The sequence below is a fragment of the Phoca vitulina genome, unplaced genomic scaffold (assembly GCF_004348235.1).
Source record: "Phoca vitulina isolate PV1807 unplaced genomic scaffold, GSC_HSeal_1.0 scaffold50, whole genome shotgun sequence".
Classification (NCBI taxonomy): domain Eukaryota; kingdom Metazoa; phylum Chordata; class Mammalia; order Carnivora; family Phocidae; genus Phoca; species Phoca vitulina.
Window position 1 is genome coordinate 459,495 of NW_022589753.1, and position 12,558 is coordinate 472,052.

The following is a 12,558-nucleotide window of genomic DNA, read 5'->3' on the forward strand; positions in this document are numbered from 1 at the left end:
GAAGGCAGTCGCTTAACCAACTGAGCCACCCAGGCGCCCAAAAGTGAATATGAATTTAAAGATCTGAGTAGAGATACCAGAAGCTGCATGCTATGAGGGGGAACAGACTTCGTAATTTAGGTCCAGAAAACATACCAAGATAAAGCGAAATACTGAGGAAAATGATTCAGAGTTGCTATAAGATATTATCTGAAATGTACAGTTTTCAATAAAAACTTAGGAGACAGGCAAACAGTAAAGTGTGACCCACACTTAGGAAAAAAACTGTTGATAGAATCTGAGTGGGCCCAAATGTTGAATCTTGCAAAGACCTCCAAGCAGATAGTCTAAGTATGTTCAAAGAACTAAACGAAAATATAATGATAATGATTCAGGAAACAGGGAATCTTAAAACATACATAGAAAATATATAAAAGGAATAAAGTGGAAATTCCAGAGTTGAAGTCAGTAACTGAAACGAACTACTCACTAGATGGAACATTTCTGGTTCCCAGCCTGGTGTGTAAGAAGCTGGGAAGTTGCCACTTTGTTCTAACCACAGGCAAAAAGCTGAACAAAATGAAAAAAATCACTAACTCTTCTTAGATCCATAAGAGAAGAAAGGTCACAGGGCAAACTGCTATGCCAAATTTGGAGAGACCAATAGGCAGACATTGAGAATCACAACTTACCAGCACAGTAAGCCCCCGGCAGGAACCACTGCAGGACCCAGTGCTAGAAGGGCGACCCTGACTGTGACTGAGGGCTGCTTGGTGGCTCGGTATGGACAAGTCTGGGGGCTCTCACACTTTTTTTTTAAGGTTTTATTTATTTATTTGAGAGAGAGACAGAGAGAGACAGAGAGGGAAAGAGAGAGAGAACAAGCAGGGGAGGGGCAGAGGGAGAAGCAGACTCCCCGCTGAACTCGATCCCAGGACCCTGAGATCATGACCTGAGCCGAAGGCAGATGCTTCACCGACTGAGCCACCCAGGTGGCCCAGGGCCCTCATACTTCTGTGAGTTTTAGTCCAGGAGCTCTACCAGGTTCTCAAAGTGAATACTGCAGGGAGAGGGGGAAAGGAACCATCTTGAAATACCTCAGAGCACTCTACTCTGTTCTTCTTAACAAGGCCTGTCCTCAGGGGAAGCTGTTTAACCGGAGCCTAATCTGATGGAGTTTTATCAGAACCTAGTTGAACTGGGGGTTAGAGAAACACCCAAATCCAGCCCAGTCCAGCCATCCTGTGCCATCTAAGTGGGGCATGTGCATGACTGAGAAGTCCACGTGCAGTTCATAATCCAGGGGCAGAGGTTCACTAAAAGCCTGTGATCTCATCGGAGGGCTGCAGAATGCTTCCTGTCTCACATCTTACCACCATGTTACTAAAGGCCCATTTACAAGTACAGTTCCTTTAATCCAAAAACAAAGAAAATCCTGAAAGCAGCAAAAGAGAAGACCCTCTTCATGTACAAGTGTTCCTCAATAAGGTTAACTGCCTTCTCATCAGAAGCTATGGGGGCCAGAAGGCAGTGGGATGACAGGATGACATATTTAAAGTCCTGAAAGGAAAAAACAAACCCTGTCAACCAAGAATTCTATATCTGCCAAAACTATCCTTTGAAAGAGAAATGAAGACATTCCCATATAAATAAAAGCAGAAGGAGTTCATTGCTCATATACCTGCCCTACAAGGAATGCTAAAGGGAGTCCTTCAGACTGAAACAAAAAGACACCAGACCATAACTCAAGCCATATGAACACTGATAAAAACAACTACATAGGTAAATATAAAAGCCAGTATTATTATTCCTTTTTTTGGGGAGGGTTTGCAACTCATCTTTTTTCCTCTATGTGATTTAAAAGACAAATGCATGAAACGATACTCATAAATCTGTATTTCTGGGCACACGAGTACAAAGATGTAATTTGTAACAGTAAGAACATGGGGGGTGGACTGTATGGTAGAGTTTCTGTGTACTATTGAAGCTAAACTGACATTATTCAAACTAGATTGTTAATTATAATCCAGACGGTGTCATTAAAAAAAATAACAAATATATGTCAAAAAAAATCAAAGAGAATCAAAGTGATAGAGTGGAAAAAACAAACACCAAAGAAAGCAATAATGAAGAAACTGAGAAGCAAATGACATAAGGCCTACAGAAAACAAATAATGGGGCACCCGGCTGGCTCAGTTGTGGAGCGTGCGACTCTTGATCTTGTGAGTTCGAGCCCCACATTGGGTGTAGAAATTAGTTAAAAATAAAATCTGGGGCGCCTGGGTGGCTCAGTCATTAAGCGTCTGCCTTCAGCTCAGGTCGTGATCCCAGGGTCCTGGGATCGAGCCCCATATCAGGCTCCCTGCTCAGCGGGAAGCCTGCTTCTCCCTCTCCCACTCCCCCTGCTTATGTTCCTGCTCTTGCTATCTCTTTGTGAAATAAATAAAATATAAAAAAAAGAAATCTTAAAAAAAAAGAAAAAAATAATAAGATAACTGAGATCAGTCTTTATCAGTAACTACTTTAAATGCAAGCAGAGTACATAAACTCCAATTAAAAGACAACTGGAAGGATGGATAAAAAGAAGGACCAAAATCTATGCTATCTACAAGAGACTCATTTTGGGGCCCAAAGACAACAATACGTTAGAAGTTACTATATACGTCTTTCATACAAATGTTGTAACATGAACGTTTGAAAAGTTGGGGATACTTGTATAGAAAATCAGAATCTCAATAGATTGAAATCTGTCAAATTGAAATTTGTCAAATATATTGAAATCCATGAGTACATAGGATATTAGAAATATTTTTTTAAAGCTAATTTATTACCTTCTCAGGATGAAAGAAAACCAATTCATTATCTTGGAAATGAAGTAAAGAAAACAGAAAAATCCAGCATTTATCCTGCATGTTTGTATGAACTGTTCCTCTGGGTAGCCAAATCACAGATGGGGGAAAGCATCTCTTTATGGCTAGTAAATGAAAATGAACAGACAGACAGATCTCTGCTTTGCAGTTCCCACTGCATCAGTGCATTAGGCTCTGATCACCAATGGCATCCAGGGCTGCTACCATCACAACAGAAAAACTAGACACCAAGAACGTCTTGATGAAAGAACAGCACCTAGAGTCTGGCCAAAGACGGTGAACCTGAATGCTCAGCTCTCTCGATCCAGCTGCCAGCTTGCAGAGGAACGTGCTGGACCAGTGGTGTTCAATGATGGGCCAAAGGGCCCAGTCCTTCAGCAAACTGTGAGGCCAGGAGAGGCAGGAAGAAGGGTGTGGACAGCCAGATTCAGACACAGCAGCTTAGTGAACAAGATTATACTGCAGTGTTCACACCACAGTCACACCTGAGTGACAAGCTGGAACAAACACAAGGAGGACACCAGAATAAAGGTCCGGAATAGTGGCCGTTCTTGGAGTTGGGAGCAGACTGCATTTGGTTTGAGATGCATGGAGTGGCTTCGGGGGTGGTTGGCAAATTTGCAGTGGTGAGCTGAGTGGTGACTGCTGGGAGGTTACAGTAATCCCTATACTATGTCCTGACTTCCCACATCTGATTTTATTCTACAGCAAGGTAAAAAGTTAACATCTACTGTGAGCTTACAACATGTAAGGTACTGTTCTAAATTCTTTGCACATATTAATGCATTCCATTCTCCCAACAACTAAGAAAGACAATTCTCACTTCTGTTTTACAGATAAGGAGACTGAAATACAGAAATTAAGTTGTAACAAATGTACGAAAAGATGCTACATCTCATTAGGATTCAAGGAAAAACAAATTCAATCATGATACCATTTTCCCAGCTTTCAGTAGGCAGGAATCTGCAAATCGGATAATATTACCACAGGCAGTTATAGAGAGAACTAGGGACTAGGAACCGTACTTCATATGGAAACGGAAACTCTGCATACGCTCTCTACATGGGTTAGGTACTAGGGAAATTTCCGGCAGGTACATAAGAAGACACGTACTAAGATGTTCACAGCAAGTTGTTTGTAAAAAAAAAAAAAAAAAACTGGAAAACATCAGAAAGGAACAGAATAAATAAAATGTGGCATATTCGTGAGGGAAAAAACACAGCAGTTAAAATGAACTAAATAGCTCTGTAGATAACATGGATGTCTCTCACAAACACCCATAGTGAAAAAGGCAGGCTGCAAAATGAACCATACTGTATAATACCACTTGTTTTAAAAATAGCATAAGTATGTATTCTTTGTATATACACTCATGTCTGTGAAGAGCTAATATTTGCTAGAGGGAAACTGAGTTGTGATCATAGCCTCCCAGGATGGGGAGGGGCTGTGCCAGAGTGGGAAGTCAAGGACATTTCAAAGTTATCTATTTTGTTTTGTTTTTAAAAATGTAAAGCAGGGGTGCCTGGGTGGCTCAGTCAGTTGGGCATCCGAGTCTTGGTTTCAGTTCAGGTCAAGGTCTCAGGGTCAGGCTCCGCGCTCAGCAGGGAGTCGGCTTGACACTCTCTCTCTCCCTCTCCTTCTGCCCCTCCCCACCCCACACATGCACATTCTCTCTCACAAATAAATAAATCTTTAAAAAAATAAATAGAGGCGCCTGGGTGGCTCAGTCGCTGGGCGTCTGCCTTCGGCTCAGGTCATGATCCCAGGGTCCTGGGATCGAGCCCCGCGTCGGGCTCCCTGCTCGGCGGGAAGCCTGCTTCTCCCTCTCCCAGTCCCCCTGCTTGTATTCCTGCTCTCGCTATCTCTCTCTCTCTCTGTCAAATGAATAAATAAAATCTTAAAAAAAAAAAAAAAAATAATAATAAAAATAAATAAATAAATAAATAAATAAATAAGATAAAAACGCAAAGCAAATGCCCGATAATGGCTCAGCAGTCGGCGGTGGCGAGTGGGCGTTGTAGGCTGCATCAGTCGGGCCTAAAGCTAACAGAGCAGGCAGCATGGGGAGGCCCAGCAGCTGGGGGCCGTCTCAGAGCTGGCCTGCCCCCGGTGCAGGCTCGCATGCCGCCCCTCTGAGCCAGGCAACCTTAGCCATAGGTGGGCCCACCTCTCGGAGTTGCTGCACAGATGAGTTAATACGGGTCCAACTCCAGGAGCAGTGCCTGGCCCAGAGAACGGCACAGGGATGTGTCACCCAGGGGCGGAGAGGTACCCCAGAGGTGCTAATGGCAGAAAAGACAAGAGAGGTTACTGCTCTGTTCCTTGACCAAGTTGTTCACCAGCACGTGGATAGGTCCGTTTTGTGAAAACTCATCAAGTACGTTTACGATTTACGCACTTTCTGTATAAACGGGACACTTCGATGAAACAGGGAAAGAAAGAAGTGCAGAAAAACGTGTCAAACACCACTCCGGACCCAGCAACAGTCTATAAAGAAAGACAATGACCAAAGAACTAGAGATAGTTTCCCTGGAATATTGACAAAAAAGGAAAATTATCTACCATACGTTTCGGTAACTGTTCCTTCCAAAGAGGAAGTAAAAAGGAGTAAGAGCAAAGTTATGCACTTACAGAAAAAAAGACATTGTTGCAACAATTGTGGAAATCTCAATTTGAACAAAACATTACTGCTAAATTTGTAAGGGGTGTGTCCTTAAGTATTTATAGACAAAAAAACCCCCCCAATAATTTCTAAAATTTGCTTTAAAATAGTCCAGGGAAACAAAAGTAAGAGAAGAGCCAAACGGAGCCTGGCAAGAGCTGGTCCACAATAAAGCCGGGTATCGAGGTGTAGACAGGGCGCTGCGCTCTCCAGTTCCGTGACAAAGTCTATTTACAAGTTCTACCCTAAGAAATGAAACTAGTGATGGGTGGGGGGGCATCCTTTGACTCAAGAAAATCCAGTGAACATTCGACCGAGGACAACGCTGTGCGGAGCCACCAGCCCCCAGAGCTCTCTCCTGGTCAGACCCATGACGACCCTGAGCCTGCGGGCGAGTCCTCGCGCCCCCGCACGGCCCCGGGGAGTTACCTGCAGTTCTCCTGGAAGCGGCACTTTCCCTCCAGGAAGAACGGGCAGGGCTTCAAGGACTTGTGAGTGGGGTACAGGTAGAGCACCCGGACGCCCGTGGAGCCATCGCCGGCCTCCTCCGTGCCCACAATCATAGCGTTGTGATACTCCAGGGTGCCCCAGGAGCTGTAGTAGGGCGCGTTCACCTTCCTCCCACTCCACTCCTCCTCCTCGTCCTCCCCCTCTTCCTCCTCCTGCCCAGGCCCGCTGGGTTCTGGCTTTGCCTCTGGTTCAGGAACGGTCTCCAGCTCTGTCCCGGGGGCTACAGGCACCTCCACCCCTTCAGCAATGGCCTTCTGGAAAGCCAGGTACTCAGCATCGTCCTGGGCCGGGTGCTCTCCATCCAGTGCGGCCAGCACCTTGCTCTTCCTGACAGATACCAGGCTGGCCTCGGTGAGCTCGATGAGCTCCTTCAGGTTCCCCTGCAGCTGGCGCAGGTCGGCCAGCTCGGAGGGATCCAGGCCGGCACCCAGCGCCAGCTCCACCTGCTGCAGCTGGGCGTCGTAGGTCTGGAGAGCGGTCTGCAGGCTCTCCTCGTCCATCCTGAAAGGACGGAAGGCAGGGGCGGGTCCCTGGGTCCTCAGCGGGAGGCGCGGGAGCCAGAGCTGCAAGGAGGAGAAGCCGCTGAGCCCCGGATCGGCCGCCCCTATTGCCAGGCCACCTCCGCGGGGCTGACAGCCAGCCCTGCGCCCGCAGCTGCGCTCGGCGATCCTCACAACAGCCTGCGGAGCCGACGCGGTGCTCCCTCCCGTTTTAGGGACGAGAAAAAGGGCTGGGGAGCTTCTCGGACCGGCCGCTGGCCCACAGCCTCAGCTCCCTGCCCTCCGCGCCCGGCGCCCCCCGCCCCGCGGCCCTACCCCCTCGGGCTCCGCTCCGGCCGCGGCCTCCCCGCCCCCGGCCCGTCTCCGCTCGACCTGTCACCTCGGGCCCCGGCCCCGTCGCCCCAGATCGCGCCCCCTCGCCCGGGTCGGGCCCCTCCTCCGCGCGGGCTCCCGGCTGCCGCCATAGAGACCCCGCCGGCCTCACCGGCTACAGCGACCGGCGCCCCCGCTTCCGCCCTCGCAGCCCACCGGCACTTCCTCCCGAGCGCCGCCGCAGCCGCCGCCGCCGGAAGTGCCTCGCGCGGGGAGCGCCGGGACGCGGCGCGCGGGGAGCGCCGGGACGGCTCCGCCCTCCGCGGGCCGCCGGCCTGCGTCCCATCGGGCGCCGCGCGAGGTCAGCGCGGGGTCAGCGCGGGGTTGGCGGGGTCAGGAGCGCGGCGGCTCCGCGGCCCGGACGGGCGCGAGGTAGGCCGCGGGGCTAGTCGCCGCCTCCCGGGCGGGTGGGGCCGGGCCACGGGCCCGAGGGCGCGGCGGGGACCTGGGACCCGGTGTCCGGCTGGGCGTCGGAGGTCGGGCGCGGGGAGCCCGGGCGGCCTCCCGCCGTGGTCGGTCCGCGCCACCTGCCGGCCGCACGGCCTCTCAGGGGCCGCCGCCTCGCCATCCCCACGCAGCCCCGCTTCTGAAAGCCGCCGGGGGGCTCCCGTTGGGAGTTTGCCGGGCATCTGCTGGGGGTGGGGGGGGGGGGGGGGCCCGGCCAGGGGCGCCGCCGAGCCCGGGGAAGCCTGACGTCTAGGCCGGGACGGGGATCGGGACCTGCTCCGCCTCCGGGAAGCTGAATGCGCGGGGACGGGCGGGGGTGGAGTGGGAGTGATGGCGGGGAGCCGGGCAGAGGGCAGCCCGGGGAGGAGTTGGGGGGGCGGGCATGGGGGGGCGGCCCGGGGAGGAGTTGGGGGGCGGGGATGGGGGCGCGGCCCGGGGAGGAGTTGGGGGGCGGGCATGGGGGCCCCCTCCCCTCCCGCCGGGGTGAGCACGAAGCCGGGTCGGCCCACGAGCCGTGTCTCCCGGCGCACAGGGCAGGATGTATACGCTGCTGTCGGGCCTGTACAAGTACATGTTCCAGAAGGACGAGTACTGCATCCTGATCCTGGGTCTGGACAATGCCGGCAAGACGGTTGGTGCTTGTTCCTGGTCACCACCCCTCCGAGGGCTCTCGGGATCCGTACCCCTCGCTGCATGTTTAATGTCCGCACAGAATCCCAACGCCGTTGAAGGCTGCGGGCCAGTCCCCGTCTGCTGCCGTAGAAAAGACCCAAGGAGGGATGTTTTGGAAACAGGCTTGGAAGGATCCAGGCCTTATCTACTGTATGTCCATCTCTTCTCAGACGTTCCTGGAGCAGTCAAAAACTCGGTTTAACAAGAACTACAAGGGGATGAGTTTGTCCAAGATCACTACCACCGTGGGTCTGAACAGTAAGGGGGTCCCTCAGGGCTGTGGGTTGTGGGGCCGATCCCACAGGCCAGCAGGCAGATGGTCAGCAGCCCCCGTGGGCCCCGCAGTCCGGGAGCCCCAGAGCGGCTCGTCCCTCTCCCAGAGCCGGGAGGTGGCGCCTCAGAGACCAGGGCCCCGGCTTCACCTGTCCTTCTCTCTCCCCAGTCGGCACTGTGGACGTGGGGAAGGCTCGCCTCATGTTCTGGGACTTAGGGGGCCAAGAAGAGCTGCAGTCTCTGTGGGACAAGGTAAGAGAGTCGCCACACGTGGTCCCCGGCCATGCGCTGCCATTTTTCTTTAGGTGACACTCCTCCGCCCGTCCTCCTCTTTCTCAGAAGGCTGCAGATTCCCTTTGTTTCTTTCCCGTCAGCAGCTTTGTTCTTGAGGTTCTCTCTAGTCCTAGTCCAGCTCCCACGTCCTTCCTGGAAGAGCAAGGACACACTTGGTTCCTTTTGACTTAGAGATTTTACTGCAAATCACTACAGGACAAGACAAAAGATGGCCGAGAGACAGATGTGGGGAAGGGACAATGCCTGCGGGATGCTCAGCCTCACCACTGGGGCCTGAGTCTCCAAGGCTGGGCCCCCTTTCCTCTGCCTCAGGACTTGCCTTCTGTGGTGGCCTCTGACCCATCAGGGGAGGTGTCCTCAGAGGCCTATAGCCGCTGCCTCCTCCCTGACATAGGTTTGGGGCACTTCTGGGACCCCAGTGTGATGCTCTTCCTCCCAGGCACTCCAACAGTGTGGTCATTTTCAGCTCGGCTGGTGCCTGGCCCTGTGGTCCAGCAGTGAGGTGGACAGACCTAGCCTCTGCCTCAGGCAGCCCCCTCCTGGTGGAATTGGTGTACCCAACACTGGGGGCACAGATGGGCCTGTCCCAACACTGGCAGTGCTGGTGCGCTTGCCCCGATTCTGGAGGCGCAGGAGTGCTCACCCTGACACTTACTGGTTGTGAGTGTGTTTAGAACTGAGCGTGCAGGTCCTGAGCTTGGTCTGACTGCAGCAGCTGGGGCCCAATCACTTCTTCTCAGTCTCTGTCTAAAACTGCCGTGGTTTCTGTCTGGTGGCTAGAAGGTCACCAACAGATTCTCTGGCCATTTAGGTTGGGCTGAGGCAGAGCGAAGCCAGGGCCTCCTTTTCTGAACCAAGACACATGTGGGAGGGAAATAGGACCTGATATTCTGTCACAGACCAGGGTCTCAGGAGCAGATGCTGAGATGGAGGTTGAGGTGCAGAATGTGTTGAGGACCAGCTCCTGGGAGGGGAGCTGGGAGAATGTGGGACTGGGCAGGGGGAGGGGTCAGCTCAAGTGGGTGGCCCAGCAAGGACCCCTGGAGGAGAATTGCTCCTCGCAGCTGCCCCCCATCAGGCCAAGCTGACGAGGATTCGGAACCGCCTGGTCCATCACCACGGTGGGCTGCCGGGGGCATCTGTGATTTGGGGAGGGGGCTCTTGGTGGCTTCAAGCACATCCTGCAGGAGCCAACAGGTGTGTCCCCTGAATCCGCTGGGCGCACTGCCCACCGCTTGCACCCACAGCTCGGCCTGGGGCACGGCTTCTCCAGGGCTGCGTCCTCCACCCTCGCTACCACGCCTGCCGGTGGTGCGGCTCGTCACACGAGTCTGAGCCCCTGGTTGCTGAGCCCCACTTCTCTGGTTGACCTCTGGGTTCCTCACGAGCTTCCCGGCCCCCCGTGGAGCGGGCCCCCTGCCTCCGCTGTTGGGGTCAGTTATCCCTGCCAGGGCGGGGTCTCTGCTGGTCCCCGAACCCACGGTGTCCAACATGGCCAGCAGGCAGCCAGGGTTTGTGACTCAGCAGGTCTCCTGCCCAGTCTTTAGTAAAGGGGTACCTTGGTGGTGACCATGTCCCCAACCCTTTAGGGCCCAGAGCTGTGAGGAGGGGCAGCAGAGCCCCCTGTGGGTCAGCAGGAGGGATGGGAAGTAGAGCTCCTGCTTCCTCCCCTGTTCCCAGATGCTGCGTCCTGGGGCCTGGCCGCCTGCACAGTCTGGCCCCGGGATGCTGTGTTGGGCTTGCTATCGTTTTGTCCCGGGCGGATGACCGGTGGGCCTTCCCTGTGTCCGCTGTCTCCACCCAGGCTGTGTGCTGCTGCCCAGGGGTCTGTCCACATACCAGCCCTGGGCCACAGCTTCCCACACAGAGGAGACTGGTGGACTGCTGTGCCTGCCACAGGGGGCACTTCTGGCCTCTGTCCCTCCAGGCCACACCTGAAAGATCTCCAGTGCGTGGCCACGGGTGATGCTGCCTTGGGGTCGGGGCAGCCTGCTGTGCCCTCAGTCCTGCTCACGCTCAGCCGCACATGTCCAGCTCCCGTTGCTCTCACCACTGCCGGGCCATCCCCTGACCACCCGTCTGCCTGGGCCGGGTCACACACTGCAGGGGTTGTGAGGTGATCCTCTCCCTGGGCTTGCTGCCAGCCCCGTGCAGCGGCCCTTCCTGCCGTGGACACCTCTGCTGTTGGGTCGGCCAGAGCACCTGCAGCAGCGGTGTCCACGGCACCCCCCCCCCCTCACCCAGCGTGTAGGCTAGGGAAGTTGCTGTGTGGGTGACTTGGCGGCCTGCAGAACCCGGATGGTCACCTGTGTTGGGCTTCTTTCTCTGCAGCAAGCGCAGATGCAGAGCCTGTCTCGCATGGGGGTGGGAGCTTTCAGCATGCCCTGGTTACACCCCGAGAATTTCCCGGAGCTGTTAGGCCTGTTCCTCTCCAGGGTTTTCGTTCACCAGCCGCTGGCTTGTCCTGCCTCTTGTCACGTCATGTGTAACGTGGGTGTCCCAGGTTTCTGGGCTCTCGTGACAGCTGGGGCAAAGATGTTGCTGTCTGCTTAGCAGATGTGGGCATTTCCAGTCTTTCCTGATTGGGGTAGACGGCAGACTCACCAAATCTGTGGCTGCATCCCCCATCCCCACACTTCAGGGGCCCACCCCTCACAGGCCCCACTTGGTGCATCTTTCCAGTTTTGTCTGCACAGAACTCTTCCCCAGGCCCTGGGCTCTGGCACCATTGCCGTGTGCATGCCCGGGGCTGACCGCTGTCCTGGCCCCAGTCCAGCCCGCAGAGCTCCGTGTTGCTGGCCTGGTCCTTAGCCCTGCCTCTCCCCTTGGTGGTCTTTGCGACTTACCAGTGTATGGTCACCAGGCTTGCCGTCCACATTGGCATGTGATCTGGTTAGTGTCCTCCCTCCCCTTCCAGAACTGTGTGGGGACCAGCTTGGTTTGGGCTCCAGCTCCCAAGTCCTATCCTTCCCCTCCAGCCACCATCGGGCCAGCAGTCATGGGCGGTTTTCAGGAGCAGATGCTGAAGTGGAGTTTGGGGGCACAGCACCCGGGAAGTGGACAGAGGGTGGTGGCCACCCCCTGCCCAAGGTCAGCAGGCCCTCCCTGAAGGAATCTAGAGCTGCATCGCCACTCCGCCCTACCTTCCCACTCCCTAAAGGCACCCCAGCAGGGCCTTCCAGTTGGGGAGGGGTGGCCCAGTGCCTGTGGCCCAGCACCCCCTTTCTTCCCCTCCCCAGTACTATGCGGAGTGCCACGGCGTCATCTACGTCATCGATTCCACGGATGAGGAGAGGCTCTCGGAGTCCAAGCGAGCGTTTGGTGCGTGCAGCCTGGGGAGGCCTGGGAGGGGCTGGGGAGTGGTCAGGTGCAGTGTGTCTGGGCCCACCTGGCTGGAGGTCGGGCCCACCCCAGGCAGATGGGGCCGTGGCCAGGAGTGAGATGCAAACTTGTAGAGAGGTGGGCAGGCCTCGGCAGTCAGAGGCAGGTGAAGGGTGCTCACTGCCGTCTCTCTGCGCACCCCAGAGAAGATGGTCACGAGTGAGGCGCTGGACGGTGTCCCCATCCTGGTGTTGGCCAACAAGCAGGACGTTGAGGTGAGCCTCTCACCCCAGCATCCCCACCCTGTGGTCCCCAGAGTAAGTGTACCCCATCGCTGGGAGTTGGGGGACAGGGTGCCTGCCCGCCCTGGAAACCCCAAGCCATGTGTGTCCCAGGTGCACAGAGCCTCCCAAGGTGCAGGCTTCTCTCCACAGGAGGGCAGGTGTGGCCTGTCCTTCTGCCCCTGGCGTGGCTGGAGGTGTGGTGGGGAGACCCAATGCACAAAGGGATCCCAGGGTGGGAGTCCGCTCCAACCTTGGCCGGTCTGCCCCCCTTGGGATTGCTTCAGCTGGGCAGTGGCTGCGCCGTGGCAGCCTGCTGAGTGGGGGGGGGGGGCTCTGTGGGGCTGTGGCTGCGCTGTGGCAGTCTGCTCATTGGG

General features: G+C 55.1%; 2 protein-coding genes across 3 annotated transcripts in view; one reads left to right on the plus strand and one right to left on the minus strand.

Annotated features, from left to right (window-relative positions):
* ZGPAT (zinc finger CCCH-type and G-patch domain containing) overlaps positions 1-7,101 on the minus strand; it is a 14,296-nt gene extending 7,195 nt beyond the window's left edge. The window contains exons 1-2 of one of the 2 annotated variants that reach the window (XM_032387700.1): positions 7,006-7,101; positions 5,941-6,584 (exon numbers count right to left, since the gene is read on the minus strand). In XM_032387700.1, the coding sequence (XP_032243591.1) occupies positions 5,941-6,521 (581 nt within the window). In that variant the 5' untranslated portion in view covers positions 6,522-6,584; positions 7,006-7,101. Of the gene's footprint in view, positions 1-5,940; positions 6,585-6,900 lie in introns of both variants that reach the window. The other variant, XM_032387701.1, reaches the window with a different exon arrangement.
* Positions 7,102-7,182: 81 nt separating this feature from the next.
* Positions 7,183-12,558, plus strand: part of ARFRP1 (ADP ribosylation factor related protein 1) — a 7,029-nt gene continuing 1,653 nt past the window's right edge. The window contains exons 1-6 of the mRNA XM_032387559.1: positions 7,183-7,265; positions 7,873-7,971; positions 8,183-8,270; positions 8,455-8,537; positions 11,819-11,900; positions 12,105-12,175. Of these exons, the coding sequence (XP_032243450.1) occupies positions 7,879-7,971; positions 8,183-8,270; positions 8,455-8,537; positions 11,819-11,900; positions 12,105-12,175 (417 nt within the window). The 5' untranslated portion in view covers positions 7,183-7,265; positions 7,873-7,878. The remainder of the gene's footprint in view (positions 7,266-7,872; positions 7,972-8,182; positions 8,271-8,454; positions 8,538-11,818; positions 11,901-12,104; positions 12,176-12,558) is intronic.